Source organism: Monodelphis domestica, chromosome 5, assembly GCF_027887165.1.
Source record: "Monodelphis domestica isolate mMonDom1 chromosome 5, mMonDom1.pri, whole genome shotgun sequence".
NCBI lineage: Eukaryota > Metazoa > Chordata > Mammalia > Didelphimorphia > Didelphidae > Monodelphis > Monodelphis domestica.
This window is the reverse complement of record NC_077231.1, coordinates 12,862,932-12,881,869: the sequence shown is the minus strand read 5'-3', so window position 1 is coordinate 12,881,869 and position 18,938 is coordinate 12,862,932. Positions and strand designations below refer to the sequence as shown.

Here is an 18,938-nt window from a genome sequence, read left to right as displayed (position 1 = left end):
GGTTCCTCAGTGGGGCCACTGAGCGCTGCCTCTTATTGTCCTGGCTGCTGGGGCAGGACTTGGGATGTCCGACTGAGAGAAGGTTTGGAGGGGGGGGCATGGTCACCTGGTAAGGGGGGAGCACTCTGGACTCAGAGTCCTCAGCAGAGAGCTGAGGATTTTGTCACTTCCTAGTTTTGTGGCCCAGGTTCTAAGCCCTTCCCTCAGTTTCCCCATCTGTAAAATGGCAATAATAATGCTGGTACTATAACACCTCAAGGACTCGTCTGAACACATTGCCCAATAGCCTCTGCTCCAGGTCTCTCTTGGCTCACATGCCCTGAAACCCCTTGCTTCTTCCCTCAAGCTCTGGGACTACGCCCCCTTGTCAAAGGGTTGCTGCCTGGTCTTGGGGGGACCTTCGACAAATCAGGCTGGAGGGGTTCATCTGATCCGACTCCCACTGTTGAGAGAGGGGGAATTGGAGTGTCAGACTGCAAGGTCACACAGCTCACAAATGAGCTGGCCTGGGCCACGCCGCGCATCTCATGGCTGGCCAAAGTTTCCCAGGTGGTCCCTGATGTGGCAATCAGTCTTTAGTGAGTTGGGGGATCCCCCATCAGCCACAGTCCAGACAGGAAACCAGAGATAGTGGGTGGCCAAGATGGGTGGGGAAGAGGCCCCAGGAGCTGGGACTCTCAGCCAGCCCTGGGATCGAGGCTGCTCTTGGGCCCCACATGAGGAGAGGAGCAGAGCGGAACAGAGGAGCCGACGTCACCTACTGGCTTACCCAGCTCTCCACAGAAGTGCCCCCAAGCAGCCTGGCACAGGGTTTTCCCAAACCCACAGGGCATGGAAAGTTTACCCCACCCACAGCCTTTACATCGATCAGGCCGCCCACATCCCAAACTCCAAAGCCTGCCTTCTCTAGCTTCTTCTCTGACTCAGAACCTTAGAGCTGGCAGGGATGTTAGAGAGTGAATTTGATCCCTTCATTTGACTGATAGGGAAACTGAGGCCTGGAAAAGGGCAATAGCTTTGCCCTGGGTTGCACAGCCAGTGATGCATGGAGTTGAACCTCGAATCCAAGCTGGAGTCTCTCCGTGGCTCTGGATTATGCGTGAAGAATCAAGGCCAAATGAGGGAGACAAAGGGTGGGCTGAAGCAGTCAGAGAAACAGAAAGGAGACGGAGAGCATAACAAGAGGGAGGACAGAAGTCCTCATGATCCCTCACTGGACTAGAGCAATTGGGTTCTGACTTTCTGATCTCTCCTCTACACAGCCACCAACGTGGAATTAGGGTTAGAGTCAGGGAGGTTAGGGTAAGGGTCATAAACAGCTCTGATTATGCCTATGTTATGCTCTTGCCCAAGAAACTCCTCTGGCTCCCTATTACCTATAGAATTAAATACCCAGATACTTGTTTGGCAGCAAAAAGCTTTCACTCCCTGGCCTCTACCCTACTTTTCCAGCCTTATGGCATATCACCTCCCATCTCTGGGGGTCTTTTCAAGGTGGTCCCCCTGCTCAGAATGTCCTCCCTCCTCTTCTCTGCTTCCAATCCAATCATTGAATAGCTACAGCCTGAGTAATTACCCCAAAGGCAGCATCCATCTCTGAGCACCTAAAACCAGTCCCATGAGCCTTCAGCTACTAGGAGAATAGTAAAATCCCAGGATATCCAGAGAACCCATTTTCCAACTTGTACCCAAGCCAGGTTTCCCCTCTGACACACCATTCCGCTGGCCAAAGACCTTCAATGGCTCCCCACTGCTGGACAAATCAAGTTCAGACTTTTAAGTTTGGGATTCACTGTCATCCAAAAGATGGCATTGATCGCATATTCCACACTCCAGTCAAGTTGGCTAGCTCAATCCAGCAGAGCCCCAGAGCATCCATCTCCAAGCAAAGACTCAAGTAGGAGAGGAACAGAGAAGGGCCCACCCTGCCGCTTCAAATGGGGATAAGAGGCAAAGGGGTGGAGGTGGGGGAAGTATCTCTCCCACAAGAAGTCTCTGGGCCATTTCAAGAGGACAATGAGAAAAAGGAGGGGAGATGGATGTTTAATAAGTGATTCACTGAAGGGGGCAGCTGGGTGGCTCAGTGGATTGAGTCAGTCCCATAGATGGGAGATCTTGGGTTCAAATCTGGCCTCAGACACTTCCCAGCTGTGTGACCCTGGACAAGTCACTTAACCCTGTTTGCCTAGCCCTCACCACTCTTTTGTCTTAGAACTAATGCCCAGTATTGATTCTAAGATGGAAGGTAAGGGTTTAAAAAAAATAAGTGATTCATTGAATGAAGTTTCAGCTAACTAAGGAGTGAGCTGATGGAAGTAACCTTTGTTATAGAAATGGTTGCTATTTTATCTGGAGAAATAAAGGGGTAGAATGGTCTGGGTGGCTTTTCAGTTAAATAAGGAAGAGATTCAGCTTGGATATTATTTCGGTTCTATAATTAGGACTGTTTATGCATTAATTTTAGTTACAGAATTGGGAATCGAGTGCATTGTTTGAGCAACAGAACGAGGAAGCAGGATGATTTGTATATGACTGAGAAATGAGTCAATGGACTAGTTATTGTATTATTAGTATTGGGTGGAAAAACCACAGAGTGGGATTCTTGGGCTCTGATTTCAAAAGGAAAAGTCAGAGTAGGATGGCAGTCCCGCCTCTGCAGTCCTTTCGGCAAGGCCAGCAAAAGGCAGAAGGCCACTTTCCAGACTGGCTTCGGACCCCATCCCTTTCCCTCAAGAGCATCCCTTACCCACTCGGAGCTCTTGCCCAAACACAGTCTTCTCGCCAAGCGCAGAGCAGTTCCATCGGCCATAGCGGAACTGGTATTGGCACTCGTTGATCCCCATCTGAGCCCCTTCTCCGATCACGATGATGGCGTCGGGGCGGCTCTGACAGATGGCTCGTTGTCGGGGGGCCAGGCCAGGGATCTTGTTGCAGATGATATTGGCTCCCAAAGCCACTACAGATGACAGAGCTCTGAGGGAGGGAAAGAGAAAAGGGGGTGAAGACAAGCCATACTTTCAAGGGTCCATGCCCAGGGAACAATGCTGAGTGAGGGATGGATAGCCATGGCTTCCAATATATCACTGTGACAATGGCGCTAACCAGGGCAAACTGTAGCCATAATTACACAGGGCAAAATTAGGAGGGGAGAGACAGAGAGACAGAGAGACAGAGAGACAGAGACAGAGAGGACTGGCAGCAGGGAAGCCAGAGGTCAGGTGACTCAGGGAACAAGTGTACAGGAGAGGGGCATTCTCCAGAGAAGAATTAGGAGAGTTGAAGTCAAGAGGAGAAGTAGGAGAGAACTCCGGTGCTTGGACCCTGGGGTTGTGACCAGGAACATTCCTGCACGTGCCATTGAGGAAGCAAATATGAGATTAAGGGGTATCAGTGGGCATGAAGTGCAGCACTCCACCCTTCCCACTATCCCATGTGAACATTTTGGGGCATTTAGTACAGCATGGCCCCCCCTTAGGCCCCCCACCTGTGAACCCTTTGGGACAAATCCTTTTTGCCTCCTGCAAATTCCTCCTCTGACCAGAGACTTGCAGATAGTCGATGAAACCATATAAAAATTAGATTTTCCAACCCTAGGCCTGCCATGCATAAAGAACCGTTGGGTGAACAAAGTCAGAATGATGCAGGACTCCCATATCTTTGAGCTCTGATGGTCCTCACAAGACCCCTGTGAGGGTAAGACAGGTGGAAGTGGAATGTACATTTGACAAGAAAAGAATTTGACCTAGAATCACAGCCTACTAGAGTCCAAAGGATGCTTAGAACCCAAACTATATGATGGCAGTGTTGGGAGGGCCCTTCATGGGAAGGTTCTGTGAGAAAAAGGTCGTGTTTTTCCACAGTATGTGGGAAAGCAAGAGATCTGGGCAGTTCCCATAGGGAGGCAGACCCATTGCTTCGGTATTACCAGGAATGGATGAAAGTCAAGGCATTCCAGGTCTGGGCAGACTCTCAAGGTCCATGTTCCTTCCCCTTCCCCCTTATCTGGCTGGCAATGTCCCTAGAATATCCAGCATGGCACAGCAGGGAAGCCATTGGCCCCCACATTGTTGTTGCCAGTGAACATCTGTGCTGGGCAGGAGAGGAGGGAATTTAATCCATTGTAATTGTAGCTCCTTGGAAAATGAATCTAGGAGGGAGGGACCTGGAGAACCAAGCCTGGCCCAATGCTCTCAGGCCTCCTTCTGGAAGGAAAGGAAGTCCAGAGATGAGCCATCTGTGCCATAGCAATGCAATCTACGTTTACTTGGAATTTCCCAAATCTCTTGCTTTCCCACACCTGTTGGGGAGGGGATACTTCCCTGTTTCTCACAGAGTTACCAAGACCTCACCCACTTCTCAGAACCTACTGGGTACAGAGGACTGCCCAGAAGAGAGATGGCACAACCCCAGATGACTGTTAATATATAGTATTACATAACAAGTGAGTAAGAGAGAAGAGCCCATGACAGACCAGCAGAATTTTGAGGGGGCTAGTCATGACCACCAGGATATCCTGGAAGGCTCCTTGAAAGAGATGGCATTGAAATTGGGTTTTAAAGGAAGGCAAAGCTAATTGGGACTTTAGAGTCCATCTCTTATAGTAGGTAGGATTGGAGATGAGAGGACCTGGCTTCAAATGAATAGCTATATAACTATGAGCAAGTCTGCCTCAATTTCTTCATGTGGTTGGACACAATAGTCTCTAAGATCCCTTTCAGTTCTAAAACTATAATCCTATTAACCTATGATCATCCAACCACCTCATTCTGCAGAAGAGTTCAGAGTCTAGAAAGGAGGAGACTCTTGTCCAAGATGGCTTGAAGCATCAGTAGCAGATACACAAAGGGTTTCACCTTCTTTGCCCTGAATCCTACTGCTCTGGCTACAGTATACCTAAGCTCACAATCTGCCAGAAGCTCTCCAGGGATGGCAGAGTCAAGGTTCAAGTCTTGCACATGGCCTTTGAAGACAGTCACAATTTGGTTTATCTTTCCAGTTGACCTGATCTCATTCCCTTCCACATGTTCCTGGTTTCAGCCAGAGAAACAAGGTACTGCTGCCTCTGCCTATCATCTCCTTACAGTAACTCCTCTCCATGTCAGTTGAGAAAAACAGTGTGCACCTACTCTTGGCAGGGCTTGGTGCTGGAAACTGGGGGAAATAGGAAGATGAAGATACAGTCCCTGAGAGTTCTTTTTGTTTCCCCCACTGGGTTCCAGCACAGATATAGGTACTTGGGAAGGAATTCAGTATAGACCTTCTAGTCCAAGATTTTTTAACACTCTCTCTTTCTCTCTCTCTCTCTCTCTCTCTCTCTCTCTCTCTCTCTCTCTCTCTCTCTCTCTCTCTCTCTCTCTCTCTCTCTCTCTCCCTCTCTCTCTCTCTCTTTCTCTCCCTCTCTCTCTCTCTTTCTCTCTCCCTCCCCCCCCCTCTGTCTCTCTCTCTCTCCTTCCCCTCCCACCACTGCTGCCTAAGAACTAAATTTTAATTGGTCATAAACTCACAGAATCACCAATCATTGTGGACAGTACCTGGACCATTAAATTCAACTAATCATCATGAATGTGTTGAGCACGTTGCTAGGAGATGAAATCAGTTCAGAGGAAGCATTCAATTCCTATTATGTGAAAAGCTCTAGCCTTAGTAATAGAGACACAAAGATTTGGGGATCACAGATTCATACATTCAGAGCTGAAAGGGACCACAGAGGCCAACTAGTTCAACCCCTCATTTAGTACATGAGAAACCCAAGGTCTGAGGAAGTGAGGTAACTTGTCCAAAGTTACATAGGTAAGAGGCAGAGCTGAGATTCATACCCCCTGATTCCAAAGTTAGAGCTCTTTCCCAATCTCTCTACTTAGGACTTCCAAGTCTTATCTGTCCAACTCTCTTCTCCCTCCTGAAATTCAGCCCCAAACTGCCAACTGCCTGCTGGACTCCATCATCTCCTGGCATGCTTTATTGATGTCCCTTTTCAGCATATGGATTTGACTACCAAATACATGCATCTAGCCTCAGTTTCCAATCCAGCTGTAGATGGTCAGCTGCCTGCTAGACATCTCCACTTGAATGTCCTGTCAGGAATGGCAGTCAATGTCTTGTCTTCCAGCCCTCTACTCTTCCTAATGATTATCCATGGCTCCACCTTGTTATCATTTTTGGCTCTACCCAGAGTGAGGGCAATAGCTGCCATTCCTGCTGCTCTATGGTCAGGGGTAATATGGGTAGTTCTATTCTCATTTCACAGATAAAAACCCCAGCAACTTGCCCCTGGTCACACCATATCAGAGGCAGGATTTGATCTCTGAACTTTCCTTAATCTAAGTCATGGCTTTTGCCATGATAGCATTTTGATCCTCAAGAAACACAAGCAAGTACAGGAAGGTATGGGGGAGGGGAGAGAGGGAAATGATATGATTCTTGTAACCAAGGAATAATGTTCTAAATTGACTAAATAATTTTTTTAAAATTAAAAAATAAACACAAGCAAGTTTCCCATTATAGCCTCCAAACAGCTTTGTGGAATAAGGACTAAAGGAATTATCCTTGCCATTTCAGAGTGGAAGATATTGAGACTTAAAGGGATCATATAGCAAATCAGTTTCAGAAGTAGGATTTGAACCCAGGAGACTGATTCCAAGTCAAGCACACCAAACACTATCTTATGATGCCTCCTCCCATGTTGATCTGGACTTGAGTTTCATAGAGTCATTGGCTATATGAACCACAATGACCCTCCCCCTCCCCCCAAGACTGAGGATCAAGAGGCATGAGGCCTTCTCCCTTCCCTCAGCTGGGTGACTTTAGGCAAGTGTCTTTCTGGCTTTGAGTTCACCTCCATTTCCCTTCTGCTAATGAACAGATGATCCCCAAAGCCCTTCTAATTCTGACTCTAGGACACCAATCAATGTGGACTGGAGAAATCAGGGAAACTTCTTGCACAGGAAAGTGAAGGACCTATCCAGGTCTGAATTCTAGGCATCTCTGCTTAGTATGAAGTCTGGTGAATTTGGGTAGGTCTGAAGCCTGATAGATCTGGAAATAGAACCTCTGGGAAAGGGCAAAGGAGGCAAAATGATGCAGTAGAAAGAGTGATGGATTTGCAGGGAAGGATCCCTGAGGTCTGAAACCTTTCACCAAAACCCTTTTCTTGGGACTTGTTTCCCTATCTGTAAAATGAAGTGTGGGTGATGCTATTTTTTCCCTCTTTTTAAAATTTAGAATATTTTCCCATGGTTACATGATTCATGATCCACCCCTTCTTCTACCCTCCTGAATCCAATAAGCAGTTCCACTGGGTTATCCATGTATCATTGTTCAAAACCTATTTCCGTGTTATTCATATCTGCAGTAGAATGATCCTTTAACATCAAAACCCTAATTAGATCCCCATCAAACTATGTGATTAATCATGTTTTTTCTATGTTTCTGCTCCCACAGTTATTTCTCTGGATGTGTATAGTGTTCTTTCTCCTAAGTTCCTCTGGATTGTCCTGAATCATTGCATGCTGCTAGTAGAGAAGTCCATTACATTTGATTGTGCCATAGTGTATCAGTCTCTGTGTACAATGTTCTCCTGGTTCTGAGTGATGTTATTTCTAAGGCCCATTTCAGCTCTGACATTCCATGAGATGAAGAAGACACAGTTATCCAAAATGAGGTGAAAGAGGCTATATAGTCTTCTTAGGGTCAAACACTGGCGTGTGTCCCAGTGCTGTCTCTCCCATGGCAGCAGGTTCTGCACACATTAGTCATTTCATAAATTCCATTTTGATCTAATATGAATTCCATAAATTCATAAAATCCATTGATAAACTCATTGATGGTAGAAGGGTCAGGGCAGAGCCTATGCTTATTTGCTTAAATACTTGTTGATTGGTTGGTAAAGATGTTTCTAATCTATACTCCTAGAAACCCAGAATTGGCCTGGGAGACTCTTGAAAGGGGTTCAGCATGAAGCCTCCACTTTACCTAGGGGCATGGGTAAGTGTGCACTAAATGCTGGGTGGCCCCACTCTGAGATTTCTCATGGAAAATTTTAAAACCAGGACCTATCATCATTCCAAACCACAGGGCAGGGGCCATGAAAGAATGGGAAAGTGATACAAGAAACTTTCCATCCTTCTATGGCCCCACCCCCTTGATGACCCCATCACCCCACAGGCTGCTCCATGGAAATGTCTGCTCTGTCCTTAACCAGTAACTTGAAAGCCAAGGTCAGCTTTAAGCCACAGGTGCAGGAAGTGCTCATATACTCAGCTCTGCCCTTTCTTATCCAGGTGTCATGGAAAGAACCCTGGGTGAGGAGTGAAGAGATCTGGATCCCAGGCCCAATTCAGCTTCTATCTAGCTTTGTGACCCTGGGCAAGTCATTCCTCTGGGTGGAGCCTCAGTTTTCTCATCTATAAAATGGAGATACTCCCTTCTGGACAAGTTCCCTTAAAGGACAGTTGTGATGGTGAGGATCAGATAAGGGCCTGGATTTAAAAAAGCTTCCAAACAAAAACTAGAGGTGCATGTAAGGGATGGTTATTTGAATGCCTCAAGGGCTCAAAATTTCACTGGTGATCATCTGCTCACCCCTAGCACAAAACTCTCAACCCCTCTATGATTTGTTTCATGGACTTGAGAGCCTTTATGACTAAAAAAAGTTGTACCCTATGGCCAACACAGTACCCTTCTCTAAAGTGTAGGATACCCAACAAATGACCTCTCATTGGACTTGTCTTTGAATCCTTCCCACCTTGGCATTTGTGCCTAGCTGACACAGGCTTCAGGAACCCAGATCACCTCTATACCATAGGGGGGCATCAGAAGAGGAAGTCAGTGGAGAGATTATGATTTCATTATTGATATTATGTATTTGTAAACTAACACTGTCCTAGATGAGGGCAGAAAACACTATAGATAATACTTCTGCCATGGATGGCCGGATGGATATGGGTGCAGAGACAATCCTCACTCAGCTTTTTGCCCAAGGATTAGGCAGGGCTGGTTAGAAGATGACAGAAGGAAATCAGACTGTAGGCAATTTGGTTCCAAGAATGATGGAAAAGAAATCTTTGAAAGGACAAGAGAGCCATCTTCAAAGTACTTGAAGAGGTGTGAAGTGGAAGGATTACCCTTGTTCTGCTTGGTTCCAGAGGATAGAATTGGCAGCTTTTGGGGGAAGTTGCTGAGAAGTAAAGTTTAGCTCCGTGTAAGAAAGTTCTCCTAACCAGTGGAGCTGTCCAGCAATGGACTGAACTGATTCTGGCTGAGCTCCCTATTGTCAGAGATGTTGAGGCAAGACCCTGTTAGGGGTGGTAGAGAAGCGAATCCTCTAAAAGGATGGGGCAGTATATGATACCCAAGGGCCACTTCACAGAAGGGGCCAGATAGAAAGAGAAACACCCTCCATGAAAAGCTCTTCGCTCAGCTTGACTTCTAGCAGCTGTCACCATCATTCCCAAAGCCTTCAGCTGACGCGATTAGCAGCCAGTACTGAACCTCGTACAACCCTGGGAGGCAGGATGCTCATCCTCCGGCTGGTGGGGCAGGGGCAGAGCTGGCACTTAAACTCAGGCCCATCTAAAAAGGATCCAGACCCAGTCATTTCACCGACGGATGAAGTAACAGCTTCAGAGGTGAGAAGAGGCACGGTGCCTGCACTCCTGGGGCTGCTAAGGAGCCACTGCAGCCTTGGGAGCCAGGACTTTAAAGCCGCTGCTAACCTAAAAGACAAAGGTCTGGGGGAGGACGCACCAGGCACAACCAGCCACTGCTCTGGAGGGGGGTCTGGCCGGTTACATAGCCTTGTAAACGAGCACTTGCCCATGCCGCATCTCACCCACCTGCCCTCCAGCCCTCAGGAGGAACTAGGGAAGAACCCGTGGGAGGGAGGGAGCACGCTTCCTGCAGTGAAGCCGGAGGGGCCAGGGCACAATGAGCTGCAGTCCCCCACAAATCCCCGCTCCCCCCACGAACCTCTTGCTTCTTCCCACCCCTGCCACCCACTGTTCCCCCACAGCCTTGTCTCTCAGCTGGTTGTTTACAGCTCCGTTTTCTTGGTCACCTCCCAAGGCTGGGAGCTCAGGAGAGTTACAAAACAGAAGGGAACCTCTCCCACCACGGGAGGTTCCCAGAGGCCTTCTGAGCTTTGTCTCAGGGAGATCAGTGTCGTGCCTCCAATGCATACCAAGGCTAAGGCGCTTGGGGCGTGGAGGGTCTGGGAGGTGAGGGCTTGGCACAGCTCAAAGCTTGGCATACACTGAGCTCCCCGACGACACCTGGAATGCCAGTCTCCCTCCCTCTGTCCATCTCCTCTGCCGGGCCAAAGTCTCCCTCCTTTCAAAGCCAGGGACAGGCTCCATCCCTCAAGGAAACCTTCTTGGTTGCTCCTTAGGGTCTTGGGAACTGGAAGGGACTTCAGAGGCCACACACGTGGTGAGACAGCCTCAAGTCACAGAGGAGAAAAGTGAAGGGGGCAAGGTGACAGGTCTGTTTGTACCAACCATCCCAGAATCTGGAATTCGGAGGGCCCCTACAGACATTCTAGTGAGTCAGCTTGTGCATTCCTCTAAGCAAGTTCTATAGCCACACTGCTTTGTGTTCAAAGCAGAGGGGTGCTACCCCCCTCCAGGCAATCCATAACACTCTGATCCCTTCAGTTTGGAGGGGGATTCAGGGACTCAGAGGGGAGAAGCCCAGGGAGGGTGAGCCTAAAGGTCTATGGAGGTTTGGACTCCCTGGGAGGGGATGTTGAGGTGACAGGAGTTCCCAAAAGAGTATGTCTTTGGTGGGCAACAAGAGAAACAAGTAATATGTTCATGTTGCTCACACCATCTGGAAATACTTCTGCTCTCAGGCCAAATCTCTCTTCAACCAGCTGAGGCCATTTATCCACCCATCAATCCAGACCATCTAAGAACCCGATGTTGACTCAGTCAGGGGTGCCAAGCAGGAAAGGTGAGCATTATGAGCCCCAGCTGATAGATTAAGAAATGGAGGCAAAAGCAGGTCATCAATGGGCTTCTTAATCTTAAAAATATCCCCATTTTCAGCATCTGTCTTCTTGTTAAAAATGAGAGCCCCTACCTAATGTTAAATGAAAACTTAGAACACAGAATAAAGAGTTGTTTGGAGCACTGCTATAGGGAGGTATCAAACACCCTCAGATGTCTGCGCCCTTGGGCAGAGTTCTCATCACCTCTCCCTAGGTACAGTTCTGACCCTAGGTCACAAAGTAGTAGAGCTCTAAGTGGAATGTACATAGGACTGACGACTCCCAAGACCAGGCTAGATGAAGGTAGCCACTCCACCTCCCCAAGGAACTGACTTCATAAGTAAAATATTGATCAACTTCAGCTTAGAGGCAGGAAAGTCCTCAAAGGGCATCTGGACAATCACTCTTAAATGCCACCTATGTGCCTGGCACTGTGCTAAGTTCTGGGGAGACAAAGAAAGTCCAAAGTTAGTCCCTGCTCTCAAGAGCTCCCAGTCTAAAGGATTAGTCTAATTGCTGCCCAACTCTTGAATTCTGTCTCCAATAACGTGGACACGCCCCTGCCATGCCTCTGCTAACGGGAGCTACTAGTTCATGAGGCAGTTCTTTAGGTGGTGGGCAGTTTCTCTGTGGAAGTTGACAATTCAAAAATAAGCTGATCAGGGCAGAGGACAGAGATTGAGGAAGCTGACCATCTCCCATCTCCCTTGTTCCACACACTTTCTTTTTCTGTCTTTATTTTTGGCCAGACCTGGCTTTCCCTGGCAGAGTGAATGCACAGTTAGGAACTCCTCTGGAAAGGGAGCCCTCTGCCTTCTCTGTTACTCAGAATATTAGAGTTTCTGGGGGCAGTGAGTTGATCAGGCAGCATTGTCGGCAGCATAAAATCAAGGTAGCCTCATTGGACTCTTTGTCATGAGGCTGGCTCCCATAAACGGCCACCTAGCCAGGCTCCTCCACTACTTGGACAGGGTCCTGCCTTTTATCTTCAACCACAGTGAACCACAATCCAGAGCTGCCATCTGGCCATGGAGCTCATATTGTCATGATCCCAGCAAAGTCACAACTGTAAGTGGCCAGAGAGGCTGAAGAGGCCTCAGCAGGGCATCAGGGATGAATCATTCTCAGAGAATGGCGGAAGGGGCATCATAGCAGCATGGATTGAAGGCAGGAGGGTTTGGATGGACAGCGCATAGTATGCTGCACTGATGTCAGAATGAAAACCACCAGGGGACAGCCTGGGTAGCTCTGCTCAGACCCTAGATGGAGGATTCATGATGGGGGCGAGGGATAATAAGTGTGGATGCATAGAAGGAGAATACAAAGCTAGGGAGGACTGTTGTCAATAAAATCACAGATATTGGCTAATGTTCTATTGATAAGAACATAAGGACCAGAGAAAGCTCCATCCCACCCCACCCCAATTTAATAAGTAGAGACACTGAGGCTCAGTGAGGCCATAGCATGATAGGATACTGAAGAGACCTAAGAAGTCATTGAAACCAAGTCTCTCACTTGACAGGTAAGGAAACAGACTTAAGAAAAAGAAGGGACTGTTCAACGTCACCCGGGGAATGAGTATACATGGCAAAGTCAGAATTTTAACTCAGTCTCTTTGTCTCTAAATTCCCATCTCTGCTGGAATGAACTGCCACAATATCTTCTGCAAATAGTCTTTCTCAAATTCCTTCCACACCTAGTGCCTTCTCCTTTTCCTATTTATCTGCCCATCGCTTTTTTGTATTGGTTCTTTGCATGCTGTCTTTATGTTAGACTGGTTACTCCTGAAGAGCTTTTGGATCATGCTTTTGCCTTTCTTCATAGGCCCAGCACTTAGCACAATGCCTGGCACAGAGTAGGTGCTTAATTAACAAAAGGGGAAGGGCATGATTGACTGGGGGGCATCCTCACCCCTGCCCCCATGCTCAACATTCCTGATTGTCTGATCCTACCTGACTGCCTAATGGTAACTCCATCACCCAGAACTGCTCCCCAGCCTGTGTATCTTCCCTCATGCATCCATTCCTGTGAGCTTCAAAATTCTTTTTTTAAACCCTTACTTTCTGTCTTAGAATTGACACTAAGTATCAATTCCAGGTAAAAGCTAGGCAATGGGAGTGAAGTGACTTGCCCAGGGTCACATAGCTATGAAGTATCTGAAGATAGATTTGAACCCAAGACCTCCCATCTCCAGACCTTGCACACTACTGAGCCACTGAGCTGCCCCCATAATAGGCCCTTTTCCTTCCTTCCTTTCAATTCACACCTTCTGTCTTAGAAACAATACTAAGTATTGGCTCTAAAGCAGAAGAGCAGTAAGGCCTAGGCAACTGGGATTCATTGGCTTGCCCAGGGTCACACAACTGGGAAGTGTCCACATCAATCTGAACTCAGGCCTGGCTCTCAATCCACCAAGCTACCCAGCTGCCCCTTCAGAATATCTTTGACAGGCTGGCATGGCAAGAGAAATTAAAAAAACCACAGCATTTCTCTCCTTGGATATCTCAGGTGATGAAGAACTCCTACCTACAGAAACTTCCTAGTCTGTTCTTTAGAATAGTCATTGTTAGGCATCTTTTCTTTACATGGCACCCAAACCTGCCTCCCCCATGCTCCATACCTGTGTTCCTCACTAGTTTGGAGTTTTGCCTTTTGGGTCTGAATTCTTAAAGGCAGTTCTCAGCCCCAAGCCTTCCATTTTCAAAGTGTCCTCTTCCCTTCTTCTTGGGGTGGGGTAGTACAGAGGAAATAGAAGGAGAAAGAAACTTGGAGGGCCCTGAGCCAATCTCCTTCCTTCTTCCTTGGGTGCTCACTCTGGGGAGGCGGAGTTACTAGTTGTGTGCATGAGCAACTGAATCCTAAGGGGCAGGAAGGTCAGAGACATGTTGATGGTGATAAGCATCAGTCTCATTTCTTTTTTTTTTTTAAACCCTTACCTTCCTCTTAGAATCTATACTGGGTATTGGTTCCAAGGCAGAAGAGTGATAAGGGCTAGGCAATGGGGGTTAAGTGACTAGCCAGGGTCACACAGCTAGGAAGTGTCTGAGGATATATTTGAACCCAGGACTTCCATCTCTGGGCCTGACTCTCTATCCACTGAACCACCCAGCTGTTCCTAGTCTCACTTCTTTAATGTTTCACACACATTTAAACATACATACCCACAATAAACAAACATACATACACACACATGCAGTATTTGTCTCCATTAGGTTCTTGAGTCTCCCCAAAGCCCAATGGAAGTAGAAAATCTGTGTCAGCCAATCACTCAACCCATCAGTTTTTAAACCTTCACTGAAGCTCTGTTCTGTGTGCTATGGGTTAAGGTCACAAAGTCACAAGGAGCAGAGCTTTCCCCCATGGCTTGAGAGAAAAAGTACACCAAAGATGCAAAAAATATAAAGTAAAAAGACAAAGCCTGTCTCTCTGAAGGGAGAGTCAACCACTGGGGCTGTGGAGGTGGACACTGGAGGAATCCAGAGTCATAGAACCCGAGTTTGAATCCTGGAATTATCACTTATTACCTATGTGACCTGGGGCAAGTCATTTAACCTCTCTCTACCTCAGTTTCCTCTTCTATAAAAAGTCTGGCCTAGATGTCCAGCTCCAGATCAATGGTTCTTCTCAAAGTCTCAGTATCTTGCTCTGTAAAACAAGGGAGCTGGCCTCCATAGCGATGAAGGCCCACACTAACTTTAAATCCTTTCATAAGCAGCAGAGGCTGAGGTTCAGAGAGAGGAAGGAGCTTCAAAGCCCAATGTTACTCCAGGGTACCCTGCAATGATGACCCTGTGACCCTTCCACACCCAGAAGCAGGGGGTTGGGGGAAGAGTGGGAAGAAAGGTATGGGCATGGTCCCCCATTTCCCAAGACCAAGCCAAATGGAATGAGTCTAAAGATTCCCAGAAGAGGATCCTTGAGCCACGGCTCAGAATCACAGATGGTGTCTCTAGGCTTGGAGAAATGCTCTGTCCAGCTTGGACAAGACCTCTCCTTAAAGACCCCTGGGAACTGGTGGCAGAGTGGCCGGTACTCCCAGCCCCAGCTGCCTCTGCTTGCTTAGCCTTTCCCAACCCTAGCGTCTGAAGCCCCAAGGTTGGAACTTGGGTGCTGGGATTGCATTCTCAAAGACAGACTCCATAACCCCAAGACTGGCCACTTGGCAATCTTCTCTGGGCCTTGGATGTCTCTTCTCTAAAATGGGAGAGCAGGAAGGCTTCAGTGTTCTCTAGAGGAGGCAGGTAAGACAACATGGAACAAATTTGGGGCTCAGAGTCATGACTGACTCCCAGATCCCAGCCCTGCCAGTCATCACTGGATTGAGGTTGGATGGGTTCCTTCCCCACTCTGAGCCTCTTCCCCACTCTGAGCCCTCAATGAAGGGAAGGAGCTGGAGATCTCTAGAATCCTTTCCAGCTAAGGAAAGTTGGAGGATCACAGGCCTCATTAAGACCTCTTCTAGAGCAGGGAGAGCCCAACCTCTGCTAGGAAACTCTAGGGACAGGGAGCTCCCTACATGACACCTCTGGAAATCGCGGCCGTTTTCTTATATGGAGCCAGAATCCATCCTTCTGCAGTTTTACTCAACGCAGACTTTCTGTGAGTAAAAGCAGAATAAAAGTGATCTCACTGGACTCTGAGAGCCTCTTACCTCTGGGAACCAATGACTGAGAGATGCCTGCTCTTTCACTTCCCCCGAGTTTTCTCCTGTCCAAGTCCCTGTCACTCTCCTCCTCCTTTCCTTATACCCCAGTCCCTGGGCATCCCCTTTCTGGTATACAGTGAAAACGACCTGAAATAAGTTTCCTGCCCTTAGCAGACCTCCCTTTATCGTCTGTAAAATGGAGTCAGAAGCCCTGCCCTGCCCCTCACTCTTCCAGAGGAGCCCATACATGGAGGGTATTTTCAGAAAAACAAGCGGAATAAAAAAGGCTGTGATGGGGATACATTGGGGAGGGGGGAGGGATGCTCTCTTTGGAGCGTGGCTTGCTTTGTGCCCCTCCTTTCCTCCTACTTACTCTCTGCCCCCCTCTCTTGCTTTGACTGCTCCCTGGAAAGGGCCTGCCTCAGCTGGGTCAGGTTCTCTCTCCCAGGAGGATTTGTGTTAAGGCGGAGCTGTCATTGGGGAAGGAAAGTCTTGATCACCTGGGAAAAGGCCTCAGGGAGAGAAGGGGGAGGGGAGGAGACCTGAGCTGCCAAGCCCTGGGTCCTAAAGTGGGGAGGGAGGGAGGAGACCCGTGACCTTGGCCAAGTCCCTGAGCCTTCCCAAAGCTCCTTCTAGCATTCAAATCTTATGCTCGGAACTTCATTCCAGCTTGGCCATCCTGTGTTCTGGCTGGATCCCCTTTAGGGGTGGTCACCCACACTAGAACCCAAGGGCCCCAAGACTAGGAGCTGTCCTGTTTCTTTGCTTTTGTTTACCTGACACCTAGTGAGTGCTTACAGGCTTTCCCAAGGAATTGCGGCATTTCCCTGCTTGTTTTAAGGTCAGAGGCATTCCCTGCTATAAGGTGCCTACCAGCTTTGACATCCCATGTTCTAGGTTCTAGGTCCCTGGCCACCGAGAGGGTCTGATGCCCCACTTCTCGGGCCTGGGGATGTTGGAAAGCTGGGGAGGAGAGGCAGGGTACACCTGCTCAGCTGTCTCTCTGGTCTCTGTCTGAGGTCAGACCTTGCCCAGACTGGAGTGACTGGAGTCCCCGGCCCGAGTGCCTGGCCCCTGGCAGGAGAGCAGGGCTGGGCAGAGAGCAGTGGGGCTCTCTGCTTCTCCCACATACCAGGCATTTTTCCCGGTAACCGATCACTCCTGTTCACAGTATCACTTAAGGGGCCCAGCCATCCCCAATCCCCAGGGCCAGAAGCTGTTCTGCCAAGGTATTAGGTGGCTTTGGTTTCAGCCCATCGCAGGGCACAGCCTGGGGTGGGGAGAAGTTGGAAAAGGGAGGAGGGTGAGACAGAGGAAGGTTTGCTTTGTGTTTTGCCCCCCCCCCCCAGCCAGGGCAGGAGAGTGATCCCTCAGGTCTCAGGGAGGGGCCTCAAACTTTCCATTTGCTCTTCCTCCACCTCTACCTGTTTCCCTCTCCATCCTTTTCTTTCAACTAGGCTAGAAAGTCTCCAGTGAATGAATGGGAAGCCTGGAGGGCTACCCGGCACTGGATGTTTGGAGAAGTCCAAGGGACCAAAGGGAAAAAACATTCATTGATACCCCATTAGACTGGGGAGGGGGCAGCACTTAGAGCTGGAGGGAGGTTTTTGAGCACCATTAAACAATCCTCCTTATATTTTGGAAAAACAAGTCCAGAAAAGGAAAGAGATTCGTGGAAGGCAACCAGAGAAGAACGGCCAGGCCAGCCTCTAGCTCCAAGGGTGGCAATTGGTTGAATTATTCCCTGGGGGACCAGAACAGGAGCCATCCTGGACAGGACCACCTAGATTCTGGTATCCACAGTACCTAACATCGTCACATCCTTTGATCACCCCTAGCCTTGGGCAAGGATGGTCATTCCCATCTTTAAAGAAGAGGAAACTGAGGCTTTACTGAGAGGTAAAGCAGCCCACCCAAAGTCACAGAACCTCAGTCTCTAACAACATGTCCTTTTCCAGCTCCATCTCATTGTCCAAAAATACTTCATTAATCAAGCAAGTATTTCCTAATTAACCGCTGTGTACTTGGCCTGGTGGTCAGTACTGTGGAGAGAAACCAAGAAGTGGGCTAATAAAAGCCTTGATACTAATTAAATAAATTTTTAAAAAATAATAAAAATACTTAATAATTAAAAAAAAAACCCTTGATAACCTATGTAGACACAGGGTCTCACTGCGCGTATAAAGGTCTCTTGACTAGGGACGTACAGCTTCCTCTTCCAAGTCAAGGGCCCGGCACCTGTGTTCCAGGCCTGGTGGAAAGACTCATTGGATCAGGAACCCACCAAAGGGAGGTAAACAACTGTTCTTGGTGCTATTTGTAGACCCTACTGAAGGCAGAGCTGAGGGGGAGACTTTTGTGTAGAGAATATAATGACTAATGGATTCCTGGGCTGTCTGGCTTCAGTCTGTCAATAAGTATTTATTAGGAACCTACTCTGCCAGGCTTTGGGCTGGGGATACCAGGAAAGGCAAGAGGTTCTGACAGTCTGGTGGGAGAGATAGCCCATAAACAATTGTCTCTAGAGAAAAGAGACCCAGGATAAATGGGAGGGCCCCTGAGCCATAGATTCTGCTTGGATCTCATAGTCCCACAAAAGGCCTCAAGGGAATCAGGCCATAATGCTCCAGTCCTCAAAGACCCCCAAAGACCATTGAACCCTGTTCCAACAGGCCCTACCAAGTTGGATGGGCTCTAGATGTGGGTCTGGCCATGAGTGGCTTCATGTCAGTGGTCCAAGGGACAGCCTAGACAAATTCAGAGACTTGGCACCAAAGGGTAACCACTGGATCTGGGGAGGGGAAGAGATCTGGAAGAGAGGAACCCAATGAATTGACAAGGGAGGGTAGAGTCTACTTTGGGGCATGGAAGCCCCATACCCTCTTCAAAATCAATCTTGGTGGGATGTCAGAGCAGGAAAAGGCACCCCAAGGACCATCCATCTAGCCCCTCACTTTATCCAAGATTTTAGGTACAAAGCCTAGAAAAGCCACACAGGAAGCCAGGGCCAGCCCAAGATCTGTTGAACCCAGGTCTTCTGAGGCCAAGTTTAGCCTTCTTTCTACTGGATCCTACTGCCTCCTGAAGAGCATGACTTTAGAGTTCCCAAGAATGTCCACACATCCACACCCCACCCCTCAGAACTACTGGACCAAAGAGCCCCAGCCAGAGAGCCCCCCCCCCAGTCTCCCTAGTCACAGGATGTCATGGAATCCTTGAATTTTCCTGAATCACACAGCCCTCCTCTCATTATTATTTTTATTTTTAACCAAAGGAGTGAGACACCAGATGTGCTGGGCCACAGTGAGC

At 48.3% G+C, this 18,938-nt stretch overlaps 1 protein-coding gene across 1 annotated transcript in view; it reads right to left on the bottom strand.

Moving 5' to 3' along the window:
- The window catches only part of WNT7B (Wnt family member 7B), a 91,565-nt gene that overhangs the window by 30,259 nt on the left and 42,368 nt on the right, over positions 1-18,938 (bottom strand). The window contains exon 2 of the mRNA XM_001364101.4: positions 2,747-2,973. Within this exon, the coding sequence (XP_001364138.1) occupies positions 2,747-2,973 (227 nt within the window). The remainder of the gene's footprint in view (positions 1-2,746; positions 2,974-18,938) is intronic.